Source organism: Pteronotus mesoamericanus, unplaced genomic scaffold (genome assembly GCF_021234165.1).
Source record: "Pteronotus mesoamericanus isolate MK-2021 breed Mesoamerican mustached bat unplaced genomic scaffold, CSHL_Meso_final scaffold_31, whole genome shotgun sequence".
NCBI lineage: Eukaryota > Metazoa > Chordata > Mammalia > Chiroptera > Mormoopidae > Pteronotus > Pteronotus mesoamericanus.
Window position 1 is genome coordinate 5541338 of NW_026555312.1, and position 19705 is coordinate 5561042.

The 19705-nt window shown below is 34.2% G+C and overlaps 1 protein-coding gene and 1 pseudogene across 4 annotated transcripts in view; one reads left to right on the forward strand and one right to left on the reverse strand.

The window, feature by feature from the left end:
• The window catches only part of MTF2 (metal response element binding transcription factor 2), a 62903-nt gene that overhangs the window by 26607 nt on the left and 16591 nt on the right, over window positions 1–19705 (forward strand). The window contains exons 2-9 of one of the 4 annotated variants that reach the window (XM_054592140.1): window positions 8359–8557; window positions 8680–8761; window positions 13153–13248; window positions 13486–13586; window positions 13964–14112; window positions 16765–16860; window positions 17787–17855; window positions 19139–19262. In XM_054592140.1, coding sequence (XP_054448115.1) covers window positions 8359–8557; window positions 8680–8761; window positions 13153–13248; window positions 13486–13586; window positions 13964–14112; window positions 16765–16860; window positions 17787–17855; window positions 19139–19262 — 916 coding nt within the window. Of the gene's footprint in view, window positions 1–8303; window positions 8558–8679; window positions 8766–13152; window positions 13249–13485; window positions 13587–13963; window positions 14113–16764; window positions 16861–17786; window positions 17856–19138; window positions 19263–19705 lie in introns of those variants that run through there. The other 3 variants (XM_054592139.1, XM_054592141.1, XM_054592142.1) reach the window with 3 other exon arrangements.
• LOC129085715 (60S acidic ribosomal protein P1-like) lies at window positions 11545–11959 on the reverse strand (annotated as a pseudogene).

Below are 19705 nucleotides of genomic sequence, written 5' to 3' on the forward strand. Positions count from 1 at the left end.
GTGATTCCTTTTATTTCTTTTTTCTACTAACTTTGGGCTTTGTTTGTGTTTCGCTTCCCAGTTCCTTGAGGTTTAAGGTTAGATTGTTTGAGATTTCTTTTGTTTCTTGATGATGTAGGCATTTATTGCTATGAATTTCCTTCTTAGCATTGGTTTTGCTGTATCCCATAGTTTTTGGTATGTTGTATTTCCATTTTAATTTGACTCAAGGTATTTTTTAATGTTTTATCTACTGGTTGTTCAATAGCATGTTAATCTCCACCTATTTATGAATTTTCCAGTTTTATTGTAGTTGATTTCTAGTTTCATACCACTGTGGTCAGAAAAGACTAATAATAGACACAGAAGTGTGTTACATAACAAAGAGGGATGACTACAACAGGAGGATATATTTGTAATTATCTATGTACCACAAAAGGGGTGCCTAAATATATAAAGTACGTATTAACAGACCTAAAGGGAAAAAGAAGTAGAAATTACAATAATGCTAGGAGACTTTAATGCCCTAGTTTTATCAATGGATGGCTTATCCATACGAAAAATCAGTAAGGAAACATTGGCCTTTAAATGACATGTTAGAGCAGATGGACTTAATAGATATAAACAGAACATTCCATCCAAAAGCAACAGAATACACAATCCTCTCTAGGATATACATTCTCTAGGATAGATCATATGTTAGGTTTCAAAACAAGTCTTAATTTTTTGTTTTCTAATATAGTTAAACTTATCTAAGTACTGCTTTTGCTACATTTTATGAGTTTTAATATGTGATATATTTGTTACTGTTCACTTCAGCATACTTGTTAATTTCCATTATGATTTCTTTGGCCCATGGGTTGTTTAGGACTCTGTCTTGATTTTCAAACTTCTAAGTTCTTTTCTTGATTTTTCATCTTACACCATTGCAGTTAAGAACATATGCGATATTATTTTATACCTTGAAATTTGTTGATCCTAGCTTTTTGATTCAGTATTTTGTCAATTTTTATAAATATGTTGTGAAACACATCCTGGGATGAATCATAAGTAAATAATTTATTTGTCTTTTTTTTCCCCCCATCAGTGCCAAATGCTGAATGTGATAGTATAGGAATATCATGAAACTTGTGAGGGAAAATTATTGTCAACATAAAATAACCATATACAGAAAAGCATCAGTCAGTTGTGAGGATAGGACTGAATAGTTTTAGATACATAAATGCTCAGGATATTCACACACACACTTCCTTTTATTTCAAGCCACTGCTTCAGCAGAATAGTGTGTGATGCAGAGTACAGAGTAATAAGGGAAACTCTGAAGATGACAAGGGCTAGACCAGAGGGTAATAATACAGGTTGGTACAGGAACATGGAGAGCTCGGGAAGCAAGAGTTACTTGTGGAAAAAAGAAAGGTTTGAAATGATTCTTGACAATTTGAAACAAGGAGGCAGTAAAGGAAAACATTCATAAAGGGCCCTGGGAAAAATAGAAAATGAGTAAGAAAAGATGTTTAATAAGGCTATGTCATTTAGCTTAATCCTGGTAAGTCATTGATTATTGTGTTCCTATTACTATTCTGGGCATTGTGTTAGGTACTGGGAAAGTAATGGTAAACAGAATGGGACAGCTGTTTCCCATCTCTGAGTACAAATTATTTTGAGGAGTAAAGATAAGTAAGTGATAGAGGAACTATAGCAAACCAAAAGAACATATAACTTGAACTTGGGGGTTGGACCTAAATCAAGAAAGAAGCCTTAAAAAGGAATGTCTAGCTGAGTCTTACCTACCAAAATCTTGGGCTCTGAAGATAGGGACCTTGACTGTCTTAAGGGGAAAACAACCTGAAAGTGAGTTGAATTTTGTAAAATTTCTTCCACTACTTAATGAGAAATTATACTTTGTCAAATCTGTAACTCATGTTTTTAAATATTAGCCTGATAGTACTTCTCAGAGATTATCTAAGGAAGATGAAATAAACTGTCCATGGTCTCACAAGTAATGTTCACGTAGTTTCCTTCTTAGCTGGGGGAATAGAGTGGGGAATGCGAAGGGAAGGAAAAAAAGACACACTATTTGAATTATATTTCCGATTCCTAAGATCTTGAGTCAGGGTTGTATTTATTGTGGAAGTAGTCAACCAAGAAGGGAAACCTTCTTTGTCCAGGCAGTGTCTTTCAGGAAGTATATCAGTAGCAGTGATGAGGAAAATACTCTAATAATGTCATTATAGATAGAAATGGTCTGTCTTTGTGTGTTGTCAGATAGGAAAAGCAGATAGCAAGTAGTGATGATAGTAGTGACTATTCTTCAAATAATGACCTACTATTTTGCTATTCTGTATTGTATATTATGAGAAGTGGATGTGTTAAATCAGACCTTAGAAACATTGGGAAAAGTGTACATCATCCCAAGTCTGATAGGATATGTTCAGATTCCCCAGTTTTCAGATTCCTGCTTTAATGTACCAATCATCTTATTAACATACCCACTTGAATATATTTAATATATGTCCTGCGTGTGTGCGTGTCCTTGTAAAATATATAGGATTACATATGCATGTTTTCAGTTTGCATAGATGATAATTGTGCTCTAAATTTTGTTCTGCTTCTGTTGTCATCAATACATTTGCGAGCTCTTTTTCTGTTGCTGAATGTATGTTCTACTTTGAATATCACAACAATATTTTACACTTTAAAGCTAGATTTTAGGTTTTATATTTTACTTTTATGTCATCAGTCCATCGGGGGTGGGGGGAGAGTGAGAGAGAGTGTGTGTACTGTAAGTTAGTGATACAGTTTCTTTAAGTTGGCCAGTTTCCCAAATACCGTTTACTGAATAATGCATCCTTTTTGTACTGATCTGTGATACCACTTTCATCATTTATCAACATCCTATAAATGAATCCGTTTTGGAGATACCTATTCTGTTGGCATTGGTTTTATTGTCTGTTTCCTTTTTTTCTGGAACAGTTTTACTCTGGAATATGTCACAGTGTCTGTAGGGCAAGTCTTTCCTTTGTTCTTTTAAAAGTTGACTTAGGTATTCTATGGACTTTTAGTGCATCTAATTTTATAAAATGTTTGACTTCAAAAAATCCTTCTGGAATTAATTGGAATTTTATTGAATTTATGTGCTAAAATTATCTGCCAATTACATTGTATTTGATTTGTATCAACTGCATTGAGAGAAGCAAGAGTATTCTAGATGCTTTTAACATCCTCTAAAATGAAAAAGTATGGACTGGAGATTTAATGGGTGTTGGGAAGAGGAGGGAGCATCTTACATAACCCCACAGCACAGATAAGGAGTATAGAGCTTAAGGAAAGGACATGTGGGCCAACTCCTGTATTTGTTTGGTTTTATGTTTAAATTTTCTTTTTTCTGACTTAAACAGGAGAGGCAGCCTATCACGGATGCAATATGAGTAGTTTCATAGCTACGGACCAGAGTCAACTGAGCACAAAAATACTAATTCCCTTATCAAAAAGTCTTATTTATCATGGCAATATTACAGTGTATGTACCGGGAAAAATATTTCTAATAAGTATAGTAAAGTATTTTTATTTATAAAATCATGAAAAGGATTAACAAGTTTATAAAACAGTTTCCAGAAGATACACAAATTGTTAACAAATCTGTGAAAAAAATGCTTCTGTGATAACAGAAATACAGATAGAAAGTATGTATGTGTAGTAGGAAAGGTTAATAACTCATTGTTGGTGAATGTGTGGGCCATCAAGTTTACTCTCATAGTGTGAATGAAAGTATTAATTGGTATTTTTCTTGGGGATTCATTTGACAACATTTATCACATTAACATATGTACATAATATGGGTTAAGGGGAAATGGCGTGTTTAAATGAAACAATATTGGCCATGAGCTGATCATTGAAACTGGATGGTGAATACCTGATGGTTCATTATACTTGTTTTGTCTACTTTGTATATAATTGTAATTTTTTCAAAAAAAAGGAAAAATGTACATATTCTTTGATTCATTAATCTTTATGAATTTATTTTATATAGTAGTTGGCACACTTAAAAATAGGATGTAAAAGAATGAACTTTATAGTATTGTTTGTAATAATGAAACATTAGGAATAACCTAAATGTCCTTTAGTTAGATAATAGTTTTTGAAAGTAGCTTAGCAGTTGATAATAAGATTATCTTATATACTTTAATACTTATACAGATGGACATTACATTGTCAAAGATGTGAGAAAAGTTACAGAACAGTATGTAATCTACCTTTTGTTAAAATATATATATGAATTATATCTATGCATGTAGTATATACATAAGTAAAATCAGAAGATTAAGTTTTACTTTATGGGAGGAGGTAGAATCGGAAATTTTCATTTCGACTATGTATTTCTGTAATACTATTTTATCATCTCTGCATGTTTTACCTTTGCAATCAAAAAGGAAAGAATAAGTTCTAAAATTAGAAAAATTAACTTGACTTCTAATAAAGGTCACATCCTAGAGAGGAGGGATGTTATCAGTGACATTAATGGGGGGTGGAACCTTAGGGAGATATTTATCCTAGTTATGTTTTGAGGTATGTTATATGCGTCATTTATTTACCCTTATCTTTCTTGCTTTGTTTTCTGTAAAATTGAGCAGAGAGGTTTTAAAAGAATAAGGCTTTCATAAATATCCTTATTAATGCTGTTTTATATTTGATTTTTGTTCTTCATGTTTATATGGACAAAGAATTGGTATATATTTGTCTTACAATGTGAATTACAATCTGTTTACTCAGAACAAAACAGATTATTTGTGCGTGCAGTTTTTTTTAGAAGAAATTTAACTCTTTAAATACAGATTTTTCTTCAGTTAAACTTGAACTTTATAAATTCCATATAACCTTTCTGCTTTTTTATGTACCACGCCCTATGCAGAGCATTGAGATGCATCTGTGAATAAGAGTAAGATAGACACATGCACTCTTTTTAATATATTGTTTGCTGGGGGAATGGTAGTATGTGTTGCAGTCAGCTGAAGACTAAATGGGGGGCACTGTAGGAGTGGAGACAGTTAAGTATGAATTAACTTTGCTGCAGAACTTTGGCTATGCATGGGAGGAAGGAAATAGGAACACAAAGAATCAAGAGAATTTTAGTTCTCTTTTCCCTATAAATTCTTGAAAATATTTAGCATAGTTGAATGTTAATGGAAAAATACCAGTAGGAAGATTTATTGAAAGCTGGCCTGGTCTATACTTGTCAAATCTTGGTCAATGTATTTAATCTGCTTTCTTATAGTTACAGTTTGTTTATATGTAAAAAGGGATCTGTGAAGTCAGCACCTATAATAATGTCTCCATAGCATTGTTTTGAGGATTAAGTTATCTTTGTTCCCCTGCCATAGTAAATGGCTCATAATAGGGGCTCAAAAATGACTTGTAAATAAATAAATAGGCAGAATGCTTAATGTGGAGTTGAGCACATAGTAAGAATTTAGTAACTTTTTCCCAGAGGTATTGCTGTGTATGGAGGGGGAAAATAAGAAGGCGGTGGTGGAGGGGGCATAAGGAATCAAGGGTAACTATAAGATTAGGTATTATTGAAGCACAATATACCAGAAATATTAGGAGATACAGGGCAGAAACACTAGGAGATGGAAAAGTAAGAAAATGTTTACCTAAGAATATAGTGTGCAATGAGAGTAATACAGTGCAGAGTAAGGTAGAGAGAGACCTGCCATCATGAAAAAGGGAGAGAATTTGCTGAAGCAATAGCAGAGCATATGAAACTATCTGGACTGTTTGTATTTTAATTTTTGTACATCTTCCACTGTAGAATTGGTAGATTCTCGGTCTTGGTAGTCACCCTGACATTCTATTGAGGTCATTTCTCACCCATAAGTATGTTGCTCAGGCTTTGGTTCATTTCTTTAACTTAAAGGAAGCAAAATCCCTTAACCACTGGATTTACAGCTTTTTAGAAAGTTGTTGTTTTAATACCTTGATTTGAAGGCTTTAAAATTGTTTTCAGTGTCTGAAGAAAGGTTTTCAGCCTGGCATTGAGCATTCCTGATGATAAAATTCATTGTTGTGATTTGTCATTTTTATCTGTCTCCAGCCATTACCTTGTCAGACTTTTAAATATTTTAACCCCTCTAATCATAGTACTAAAGTGCCTGTTCCTCACAGCTGACTATATCAATAATATATGGCAATATCTATTTTTTTATTTAGAGCATTAGTTCTCAGATTCTTTCAGGGAGTCTACAAGATCAAAACTATTTTCATGATAACACTAAGATGTTACTTGCCTTTACCACTGTTTTGGCATTTGTACAGATGGTACAAAAGCAGCCTTCCAGGTAGTATCACTTTTACTTGAAACAAAGAATAACTTGGGTATATGGCCAATATTTCCGTGAAATGACTTTATTTACTTCACTTATATTTACTTTCTTATTTACTGTTTTTTTTTGTTTTCTTTATTTGTTCCTATGGGTTGGAGTTACCATCTGGTGTCATTTATTTATTTATTGCCTTAAAATCTTTTAAAAAAATAAATAAAGGATGGGGAAGGGAGAGAGAAAAGAGGGAGAGAAACATCGATCAGCTGCCTCTCGTATACACCCTGACCAGGAATTGAACCTGGGACCTTTTGCTTTGCTGGACAGTGCCCACTGAATTGAGCCACAATGGTCAGGGTGTTATTTCTTAATAAAATTGAGTTCCCACTACCTCCTTTGTGTGAATTGACAATATGTTTCAGGTCTACCAGTAAAATTATATATGTATTGTTTCATATACTTTGAGGAAAGATGCAGTTATACTGTATTTTATAATCACTCTTACCAGTGTTTGTTTGTTTTCCTGTTATGTGTGTGTGTGTGGGTTTTTTTTTTGTTTTGTTTTGTTTTTTTTTTGAATTTTCACCTTGGTTTACTTGCTTTCAACCCTAAGAATTTCCTTGTAAGGTGCTCTGCTAGTAGCAGATTCTCTCAGTTTTTGTTTATCTGGGGGTATCTTTTTTCACCTTCATTTTTGAAAGACAGTTTTGCTGGGTGTAAGATTTTTGATTGACACTATTTTTTCTTCTACAACTATGAATATGTTATCTCACTGCCTTTTGGCCTTAATTGTTTATGATGAGAAGTTGTTATTGGGTTTCCATATAGGTGATGAGTAATTTTCTCACTGCTTTCAAGATTTTCTCTTTGTGCCCTGGCTGGTGTGGCTTAGTGGATTGAGCGCCGGCCTGTGAACTGAAAGGTTGCTCGTTTGATTCCCAGTCGGGGCACATGCCTGGATTGCAGGCCAGGTCCCCAGTAGGGGGCGTATGAGAGGCAAACACACATTGATGTTTCTCTCCCTCTTTTTCTCCCTCCCTTTCCCTCTGTCTAAAAATAAATAAATCAAATCTTTTAAAAAAAGAAAAGATTTGTCTTTCAGCATTTTTATTATTGTATGCCTGCGTATAGAGATCTTTGCATTTATCCTAGTTGGAGTTTGTTGAGCTTCTTGGATGTGTAGATTAGTGTTTTTCAACAAATTTGGGAAATTTGGGGAGAAAACAGGTATTTTTAAAATGTGTATCTTTCAGACTGAAACTCTATATACTCTTTAAACACTAATTCCACATGCGACCCTCTTTCAGCTCCTGGCAACTACCTTACTACTGTCTGTCTCTGAATTCTACTACTCATTATGTGCTCTAAGTGGAATATTTGTCCTTTTTATTTTAGAATATGTAATTTCTGGCTCTTGTTTAAAAAAGTAAAATGATTTTACATATCTCATCTGATTATGATTTTGTGAAATTGGTGGTTCCTTTTTTTTTTTTTTTAAACTCTTTGTGTGCCTATTTGAAGGACTGTGATACATCCCTGTTTATAAAGAAGGATCAGTTCAATAGCAATTCCCTGTAGGGAGGTCATGACTACCCTTCAATGAGTTGAATATACCCAGCTACCCCAAAATCACTGGTTAGTGAGTTTAACTACAAGTGGCATAATCATTTTTGTTCTTTGTCAAGTACTTTGGAAATCGTGCCATGTAACTCTTTTTAGTTTGTCTAAACCCAGTTTTGAGATTCAAAGCATCCTTTGCTGCTGACCATTGCCTGCCCACTTAAACTTAGAGCTGTTATTTTGATAACTGCCATTATTATCTTGGAGTGAGTGTTGAATCCTGGCCTCACCTCAGATAGGCACTGAAAGAATATTGAGAACTGTTGTCATTTTGTTTTAAACTTCTTTGTTTCTGGAAAGTGTTTGTGACTTGAGGTACTTGTTATATTTTCCCTCAATTTAAGGTTTTTCATAAATCAAAAATTTTACTATATCATTGGTATAAAATAAGCTCTACAAGTAAATTAATCTTATATATGCTTATCTTTTATTTTCCAACCAGAGACTCTACAGGGGCAGGTAATTCACTGGTCCACAAGCGGTCTCCTTTACGTCGAAACCAAAAGACCCCAACATCCTTGACCAAGCTGTCTTTACAGGATGGACATAAAGTCAAAAAGCCAGCATGTAAATTTGAAGAGGGTCAGGATGTCCTAGCTAGATGGTCAGATGGCTTGTTTTATCTTGGAACTATCAAAAAGGCAAGTTACCTTAATATAAAATATTTTTTACAGTTTTATAGTAAACTTTTAGTAATTTTGAAATTAAATTTGACTTCATGTTTTTAATTTTAAAAAATCACAAGTGTTCTTTTGTATTTCAGATAAACATATTGAAACAGAGCTGCTTCATCATATTTGAAGACAGTTCTAAATCCTGGGTTCTCTGGAAGGACATTCAAACAGGCAGGTGCTACGGTTTCTCTTGAACATGACTTATACTAAAATTTGATATTTTTTGACTTGTCCTTTTTGATTATTATTTGTTCAGCAGTGTATTAAGATATCTCAGAATCACTTTTGAGGAGAGGCTAAAAAAATAATTAATATTACCTTCACAGTCTCCAGGGACTCAATCTATATCAGTGATTTTCAACCTTTTTTATCTCACGGCAAACATAATCTAATTACTAAAATTCTGCAGCACACCAAAAAATACACATTTTGCTGACCTACCGCCCCCAAAAGTGTGACTTTGATTCATTCATGCCAGATGGCTATTGTGTTGGCAGTTCTCATTTTTTTGATTTGACAGTCTAAGGGAAAAGATGTCAGTGCCCCTGACTAAATAGTCAGGTATTGCATATTTTAAAAATCCTTGCAGTACACTGACTGAAAATCGCTGATCTGTATTAAAGAGCACAGAAGAAAAAGAATCACTGTGCTAGCATAGAGGAGGACTAGAAAACAGATGTGTCACACTGATGCACACCTATAAACTGGCTAAGAGCCTTCTAAAAACTTAGAGAAGACATACTCTGGGCTTCATCTTAACTGTTACTTGCTTGTATTAATACAAAGTAATGTAGAGAACTGATAGGTATTGAGAACATAGTTTTTGTTAGATGTATGGGGGAATTAGGACATATTAAACAGGCTTAGAGTACTAGAAATATTCATTAATAAGTGGTTCAAAACCGCTATTTATATTTTTTATGTGGGAAAATGAGGCTATATTGGGTACTAGTCAAAATGAGTACAGGTAAGCGTTGGCTTGTTATAGGTATGTTTTTTACAGTGCTTTTTATTTTTACAAACTCTAATTGCTGTGTGCCCTTTGAATCTGCTAAATAAAGGTGTTTTCCTAGGAATCTCTTTCACGGGAAGTGCTTTATTTTTAAAAAGTATGAATACTAAAAATCTGAGTATTTTAGCTGCACACTAAAGCAACAGTTTCGGTTTTCATTTTACCAAGTTAATAGGCCTGCACTAAGACCTGTGTTTTATATTTCCTGTTGTAGAAAGGAGAGATGTAAATTCTCTTTCCCTAAAGGGTGGATACTTTTCTCAAGTATTTAGTGATTGAGCTTTGTATTAGGATCCCAAGTGCAACTTTATGGTAGGTTACTGCATGTTGTATTATATTTTTGAATCTACATTTGATGGGTCAGTGAGGAAAGCAATAGGTAGGAGGATAGGATGTCTTCAATAGTAGTAATACTGGGCAGATCTTATTACCTCACATACAGAATTTCCCTTTTTCAGTTTGTAAACATGAATCTGTCCGTGGTAGGACTGAAAGACGTTATACCACTTCTGTTCCCCTTCTGTTAGCTGTGTGTCCCTTTCAACTCTTAATACCTTTTCAAGGTTCCTGTGAGTTAAATATAGGTTTCTCTCTGCCTTTCATGTTCTCCTTTCCCTCCCTTCCTCTCTCCCTCCCTTCTGAAGATCAGTGGTACATAGGGATAGAAAGTTGTCATGGAAGTGAGGGTCCTATCCAACATGTCCCAAAACCAGTATATCAGTTTAGTAGTCTGGTGGTTCTTTCCTCACTGGTTGCTTTTACTATCCTTAGAATTACCAAGGATTGCTCCTCAGCCGTTAACTCTTTGTAACACTCAGAAAGTAGCACACATATAACTTGGGAGTTGCTATAGAATGAGCAAGTGAACCTGAAAACTACATTATGAAAGAGTCAGTGCAGAGAAAAGTTTTAGTAGTTTTCTTCCTGTAAGGAACCTGCTAATAATAAATACTATCAAAATAACTTAATGTTAATTTCACTCATTTAATAAGATTCCTTTGAAAAGTTTACATAAATAAGGAAAAATATATAGTTATGTAAGTAGTCTAAGAAATGTGCATTACAGAAGGGAGATAACGTGTTAAAATCATTAAATGAATTTAAAAGGATTTTTAATTTTAACACCTAATACTATTGTGGTTTCTGTGAAAATAACACTACTGATGACAGTGTAAATTTCTACTTTGGGTATTTAAACAGTTGCATTAAATGCATAAAAATGTTGTACACTTTATGCAGCAGACCCATTTCAGCAGTGTATTCAAAATAATTCTAAAGTAAAAAAGCTAGGTGAAATATATTTACCGTAGTTTCATTTTAGCAACAACAGGAAAGTTGGTATATTGAAGATGAAATGGTTTGAACTTTATAGTCAGTTGGATTTAGAATGAGGGAGTCTATAGAAGGCTAGTAAGCTACACAGAAAGTTCTCGTCAACTTGATGGTAAAAAAAATATGTACTTGGATTTCACAAGTAAAGGCAATTCCCTGCTTTCTCACAGTTGTTTCCTGAGGTGAACACATATTGTTTGTTGAATTAGCACCTGCTTTTCTGAGGAGCCATGTTCTCCCACACTAGTCCATATGGTTGGCAGCTACCCCAATCTGGGACTATTGGTCCTTTTCCAGGGAATTGCAGATTTGGACAGAGAGGTCCCAGGCTCAGTCTGGTTGCTCTCCTGGCCATAGCCATAAACTCAGAAGCTGTGGGAGGACATATTTAGTCAACTGTGCAAGGGAATAAACAAACCTTGGGAAAGTAGGAGGCCAGAGAAGACAAGACCAAAACAAGGGAAACTGCAAAAAATGAACAAGAAATTTGGTAACTCGTATATGTAAGAACAGAAGCATAATAAAGTAAATTTGGTTCTTTCCACCGGATGGAATATTATGTAGTTATTTTAAGCTCTAATTTTGAAAACTGCAGAGTGAAGAATGATGCTTTTTTTTTTTTTAAAGTTCAGCTTTTTATTGAATGTGTTACGAAAGAGATTTAGTCAGAAAGACCAAAGCCCCTGTCATCATCAGACTCCTCAGATTCTTCTTTCTTTGCTTCCACTTTCTTTTCCTGAGCTGAGGCAGCAGCAGCTAAGGGTGCAGGACCTCCTGCTGGTGCAGCGGTAGCTCCTGGGGCAGGTCCACCAACCCCTACATTGCAGATGAGGCTTCCAGTGTTGACATTGGCCAGAGCCTTTGCAAACAAGCCTGGCCAGAAAGGTTCAACATTCACATCAGCTGCTTTAGAGGGCATTGATCTTATCCTCCGTCACCGTCACCGTCACCGTCACCTCATTGTCGCGCAGGATGAGGGCCAAGTAGATGCAGGCGAGCTCTGAGACACAGAGGCCAGAGGCCATGGTGTAGGCAAATGCTGGGCGAGCGCTGCCGGGAATGGAGCTAGACGCCGGATGAAGTGAGAGCCTCAGCCCAATGCGGCCTTAGCTTCCTTGGAAGGACCGAGCACCTTAGTGGCAGTTGGGGAAAGGGCAAAAAACGCTTCTGATAGAAGAAATATTCTACAGTATTAACAAAAGGAAGCATCTCACAGTGGATGGAGTATTGACTCTTGCATATCTGGGTTTGAATCCTAGCCTTGATACTTTCAGACTGAGGGTCCTTGGTTTAGTTACTTTATTTTTCCGAGCTTCAGTTCTTCTCTTTAAGTAGACTACTTTTCTAGTAAGTTGTAAAATTAAACAAAATAGTATATGTTGAGAGCCTATCAATGCTTGGCTCATAGCACAAAATTGAAATTTTTTATTGTTGCTATGTGAATAAAGCATATGTGTTAATATTTTAACAATGTTGAAATTGAGAAGAGAACATTGGAAATTGTTAGTGTTAAAATCATATTCTAAATTTTATAGAACATAATTGTTTTCAATATAAAAATGTTTAAGAAAAATAATTTACCTATGCAGGTAGAAAGTATAATTAATAACTAGAACCCCCAAATTTTGTTGCAGTAGGGTTTTGTTAGGGTATAATATTGGGCACCATATTCCTAGATTTCAGAAGCTAGAGAGTAAGTTGGTGTTCGTTCTCTTTCGTAAATTAGTATATAAAAAATGTTCCAAATCCAAAGAAAAGGAGGTCATTGATCTTCCTTGCTCTTTTTTGTTAGTCTTTAGGCAGCGTAGTGAGTGAACACACCATACATGGGTAGAGACAGATGTGTGTTGTGGAGAATAGTTCTTGTGTTGACGAAACATTCTCTTCCCTTACCCTCCCTACCCACAGGATACTGGGAATATTAGAAATAAATGATAAGGTATCCTGCCTGAGAGCAGGTTAAATTACGCCCTGTGCCAAAAATCAGGTTAAATTATGAATGTAGACAGGCATCTTAAATGAAAGGTGTGAAGAACATAGGGAGTAGAGAGATAGCATTTTATATATAATACTTTGCCTTGAAAAAAAAAAATTATGATCTAGTGAACAAACATCACCCATATGGGCTACTCACTGAGTCAAAAAGTAGTTTTGTTATATGGAACACTTCTTTATTATTTTAAATAAAGGATAATGTTTATTATTTTAAATATTTCAGGAGCCACTGGAAGTGGGGAAATGGTCTGTACAATATGTCAGGAAGAGTATTCAGAGGCTCCTAATGAAATGGTTATATGTGATAAGTGTGGCCAAGGTAAACATTGATTTTTTTTAATTTTATGGAAAAGTTTTGTTACATATGTAATGTCCATGTCGAAATTTAATGATTAAAAATACTTTTCACTGGTAATTTGAAGCTGTTGTGATAAATTTATTATCAGTTGTAATTATATTAATGTAGGAAAAGAGAATACTAAAATGCCTTCTTGAAATTGTGTTGCAGTATTTATTAATAAAATAGAATTTGCTTTATGCTTTTTTTGATATTAAGGATATCATCAGTTGTGTCACACACCTCATATTGATTCCAGTGTGATTGATTCAGATGAAAAATGGCTCTGTCGACAGTGTGTTTTTGCAACAACAACAAAGGTATCTTTTAAGTGTTTTGGGCTAAAGCCCTAAATGGAATTTGTAAGGCACTACCAACATAATGATTGTGTACGTTGAAAGTTTATTTGAATGAAATGAGCAATCAATGCTGGGTAGAAAGAGGTACTGCTTATTGTTTGACTAATGATGCTTAAGTGACTTGCAACTCTTCTTGCACTTGTTTTCTGAGTGGTCTTGGAACTGGGGCAATAATTTGAAAGAAAAGATAAAGATTATTATTAGTCAAACAGTTTGTGATATGGTAAGAAAGTTAGAATGGAAGTTTCTTCAGCAGTGTCAGAGCATTTTTAAGTTATAAAATTGTATTTAAAGTTTTATCCTTCAATCTTTAAAATAACCTTTTCCCTCTAATATAGAGGGGTGGTGCGCTTAAGAAAGGACCAAATGCCAAAGCACTGCAAGTCATGAAGCAGACATTACCCTATAGTGTGGCAGACCTTGAATGGGATGCAGGTCATAAAACCAATGTCCAGCAATGTTACTGCTATTGTGGAGGCCCGGGAGAGTAAGTAAATATAATTATTTAATGCCCTTTAAGTAATTTTTATTTGCTTGTATTGTTGATTTTATTTTTGTTATTGATTATGGTGTTGGAATGATAGTGAACTGTAAATTCATGAAAGTACCAATAAAGAAAATTGGGGGAGGGAAATTAGAGGTCGTAGTTTCATTCATCTTTTTCATTAAATATTTGTTAAGTGAATCAGTTCTAACAAAGAATATTAAGAAATTTACCTTTAACTTCTAATTAGTAGTCCTAGTCCTGCTCTTTGGAACTAAACAAGTAAATCTTACTGTCCTGAGGGGGTAATTCTTAAAATATTTCAATCCAACGCTGGCTGGTGTGGCTTAGTGGATTGAGTGCTGGCCTGTGAACCAAAAGGTGGCTGATTTGATTCCCAGCCAGGGCACATGCCAAAGTTGCAGGCTAGGTCCCCAACTGGGGGCATCTGAGAGACAACTGATCAGCCTCTCTCCCTCTCCTTCTCCCTACCTTGCCCTCTCTCTAAAATTAAATAAAACCATTAAAAATAAAAATATTTCAATGCATATTTCCCACTGCCATGATTCATATACCAATAGCATCCTCTTTTCTAGGCTACAGTCTCCATTACCATCAAAAATTCTTTATGACATGACTCCCAAACTCTGTATTTCTTGTTCACCAATTCTTAAAAGTTACTCTTGAAATACAGTGTTAAGATAAGAAAATTCACTGTTTCCAGGAGATGGAATATAACAGGGTTATTAGAGTTCTGGATATTATGCATCTGTAGTTGCAAAGAGAGATTGTATTACTTATCTCTCTTTGGTAATCCCATTATATTCTTTTGGATCATATTGGGTTTGTAGGTGGTCAACTAATGCTTTTAGCTTTTTTTGTATACAAGCTGATATAAGCCAAGTTGTACATCATGTATTTGTACTGCATTTAAAAAATATTAGTGAATAACTTTATATTTAACTTTATTTAAATCGTAATTATTGATTTCTTGTGTCTTATGAGACTGCTTCTCAAGATGGAGCTATCTAGGAGAATGCTGGGACATTCAGTGATGAAAACATGAATAAATGAATATATAAATAATGAAATTCTAGTTCTTTATTCTATCTCATCTCTGATCTTAGGCAATTGTTTTGATTTAACATTTTTATAATACCTCTCAGTTTTTGGTTACCTGCACATTTAAGAAACAGTCTGTCTCATTTTTTAAAATTCCATGTAAAGTAGATAAAATGAACAGGCCTATAGATTGATTTTTCCCTTTACTCATTTATACCTAGCATTTATTTTAAAGTATTATTCAAAATAGGTGGAAACTGTTAGAGACATTATTTTATGAAGCAGATCATTCATTGTGTTATTTAGAACTAACAACTCTAAATAACTTTAGCAGATAGCAGAGTATCTGGAACATTATATTCATTAGTCTTTGATGAATGAATGACTTTAGTTAGTATCAGTCTTCTTGCCTTTGTGTATGTGTGACTTAAAGTTTATGTGGGGCTCATTTGTTGGGCAAAAGAAGTATTGGGAAAAAAACACATTAGGGTGGCAAATAAGGATATCAGTATATCAAAACCATGTACTAACTGAGAAGAGAATGACCTCAGTTAAAGATTCAGCTTTAGCATCTTCAACTCTCTGAAACAGAACAAAATCTTTTACAAAGCCTTTATACCCGGTAGTCTTAGATTAGATTTACAGTTCGGTTAATCAAGTGTATTAAATTGCCATATAGTCATGTGCCACTTAACAACGGGGATACTTTCTGACTAATGCATCATTAGGTGATTTCATCATTGTGTGAACATCATAGAATGTACTTTTACAAACCTAGATGGTATACACCCTAGGCTATATGGTATGTCACTGATGTATATGTGGTCTGTTGTTGAAGGAAATGTTGTGATGCCATGCATGACTGTACTTCTCTCCATTTTAATGGACAAGAATACTAGAAGCACAGTGAAGATATAAAGCTGCTTATGTCCATTTGGTATATGGAGCAAACAGCTGTACACATCAGTGACTTCTGAAACTTAATCTCTCTTAGAGTGTAAAGTTGATATGAAATCCCAGGCTTGGGTTTTGTTTTTTGGGTTTTTTTTGGTTTGTTTGTTTTTTTGTTGTTGTTTTTTTTGTTGTTACTGTTTTTTAAGTTCTCACTCTAGGATATGTTTATTGATTTTAGAGAAGAGAAAGGGAGGGAGGGAGGGAGGAAGATAGATGGATTAAGAAAGAGACAGAGACAGAGAAAGAAACATTGATATGGGAGAGAAACATCAATCATTTGCCTCTTGTATGCACCCAACAGGGAATCGAACTTGGGCCTTTTTGGTGTACAGAATGATGTGCCAACCAACTGAGCCATCTGGCCAGGCTTGTGTTTTGACATAGATCCTTTACTAGTGTAGGAACTATGCACTTGTTGATTAGAAATAGATGTGTTTGTCTATTATTTATAAATTCTCATGAATAAAAGAGAGTGATGAAATGGTCAATATTAATAACCTTTTTGGGAAAGAAAAAATTTAACACTAAATGTGGTAGAAATGTGATACTATAAGCAGAACTATTTCTGCAGAGTGCCTCTTTTTTTTTTAAACCCTTTATCTCATTAAAAGGTAGTAATTTTAATCTTTTGTCTTATAGCTGGTATTTAAAGATGCTACAGTGCTGCAAATGTAAGCAGTGGTTTCATGAGGCTTGTGTGCAATGCCTTCAAAAGCCAATGTTATTTGGAGACAGGTGAGAAGGGCATTTGAACTTTAGTTCAATTTTTTTTTTTTTTAGCTTTTTTATTGTGGTTATATTTTCAGTTTCAGATTTCTAGAAGTTGTTTTAACAGTGATTTGTAAAGGGGACACCTTAGAGGGAAAATACTGAGTAATATACTTAAATTATATATCATTTTAAAATACACATAATTTTTGTACTTTTGGATGTTATTCCAGAAAGCTTTTAAGTATTTGATTAGTGATTACGTTTGCCGATATTGCCCCACACTGTTCTAAACTGTTCCCATTGGTATCTTCCGTTGAAGAACCTCAAAGAGATCCTATGACAGAAGATTGGAAAAGACCAAAGAACCTTGATACACACAATTTACACCTCAGATCTCAAAAATTTCTAAAAGCAGATTAAATGTGCTTTATGGATTAGGAGAATGTAGAATAGCAGAGAGAACTCTAGGAAGAAAAATTAAAGATACAGCACTAAACTTGGCATCAGAAAACCTGGTTTTAAATCTTGGCTTATGCCATGTACTGTCTTTCTGAATTTAGGAAGGTCAACTTGTCTCCTCTGGATTTATTTTATCAGATTGTTTTAAGCATTAAATGTAACAATGTGGATGGAATAGCCACCACAATTCCTGATACACACAAGCCTTTAGTAAAGTATGTCTGTATATGAATCACTTTGTGAACTCTGAAGGTTTCTAATGGTTAAAAAAGGAATGTCCATTCTCCCCAGATATGAACTATTTCATTATTTGTCATTACTGGAAAAGAAATTCTTTAAATCACAGACAGTATCATAATTCAAAATATACTTTGCTCTGTCGATCCTTATGTCACTTGTAAGATATGCACTTGCTGAATATTAGCTTTAATTGAGAAATAATTTATGTATATCATTGATTACTCAACATACAACTTTTCCTTTTTCCTTAGGTTTTATACATTTATTTGCTCTGTCTGTAGTTCTGGACCTGAATACCTCAAACGTCTACCATTACAGTGGTAAGTGAGGACATGTTTGTTAAGGAACAAAAGAGTCATATTCTTAAACCTATACGATGAAACTTTAGACATACATTTACTTGGCTTAAATAAAAATTTGGTCGTCTTTATGCCTGGCTTTATTTTATTTATCATCAAATCTGATATCATCTTCACTAATGTTTATTTAGTTTTGCTAAAGTAATAAGGCCATTTATTTACTAATGACATAAAATGTAACTTTTAAAAATATTTTTAAAAACTTATTCATGTTTCTAGTTCTTTTGGGCCTTAGAATAGCATACAGTAGGAGAGAAAAGTTCTTATTATAAATACTTTAATTTCTGCTTCAGGGTAGTAATTCTTGGGCATGGGAAGTATGGTGAATTTTGGAGATTTAATGATAAAATATTTATACAGCAGTTCCCCCTTATCTGTAGGGGAAATGTCCAAGACTTAAAGAGCATGCCTGAAACCATGGATTCCATCAATCTATATTATAATACGGTTTTTCCTATACATAGCTACACTTTACAGCTTCTCTTTGGTGAATTGCCAGCATCACTATTCTTGACCTTTGGGCCCACTATACAGTAAAATAAGGTTTACTTGATCATAAGCACTGAGATACTGTCACAGTTGATCTGATAACCAAGAGGGCTACCAAGTGACTAATGGGTGGGTAGTGTATATAGTCTGGTTACACAAAAAGATGATTCACAGGTGGGACATAGTGAGGTGGCACATGATTTTATTATGCTACTCAGAACATAGTTTGAAACTTAGGATTGTTTATTTCTGGAATTTTCCATTTAATATTTCTGAACTGTGATTGACCGCAGGTAACTTAAGACATTGAAAGGAAAACTGTTGTTAAGGGGGACTACTATAGTACATACTTAGAAATTTTTATTAAATGTTTTTTATATTTTTGGAAAAGAAAACACTCGTGAATGAGGTAAAAGTCTATTAAAGTATGATCTATGCTGTAGTTTATATGTAGTGAAAACATGAAATTTTAATTGTACATTTTTTTTGAAGTCAGATTCTTTTTGAATGCATAAGACATTATTCAAATATGTTTTAGTTTATAGTTACTTTAGGATAAGTAAATGTTTAGTTACTGTTTTCCAATGTCATGATTTATTACATCGTAAATATGACTTAGGATATTGACCCTCTCTTCACCTAAATACTTAACACTGGATTTTTAAAATTGCTGGTGTTATAAAAAGTTGTATGATTTTTTTAAGCAATTACCAAAAACATTATTTTTGTATATTTTGATTACTTTTGGATTCCAGGGTAGATATAGCACACTTATGCCTTTACAACCTAAGTGTTATTCACAAGAAGAAATACTTTGATTCTGAACTTGAGCTTATGACATACATTAATGAAAACTGGGATAGATTGCACCCTGGAGAGGTAAGTGGTTTTAGAGCTAACTTCGTTAGCTATTTGATGTGTTTTTTGTTTGTTTTGTTTTAGTTAAAAGCAACTAAGACTTATGTATGAGCCACACATCTAAAGTGGAATTTATTTTTAGTTCAGAGAGAAATAACTCCAGTAAAGATATCAATACCTGCTCTTTCATCCTCCTGTTTGTTGCCTGTTGACTATGGAAAAAATGTAGGAGAAAATAAATTACTTGAATCTTCCATTTTCTGAATGAGAATCACTGTAGCTCAAGATAGAAGGGAGGGAGGAATCCTTGTTATTGGGTACCTTACTTATGGTTCCTCCTTTTCTTGTAAGTTTTCTACAAACTTAGAGAGGTGCCCAATTTTTTTTTTTTTCCCCAAAAAGAGTGCTTGTTTTTAAATCTTTGACTTCCAGGAATGATGGGACCCACTGATAGTGTAAAAAGA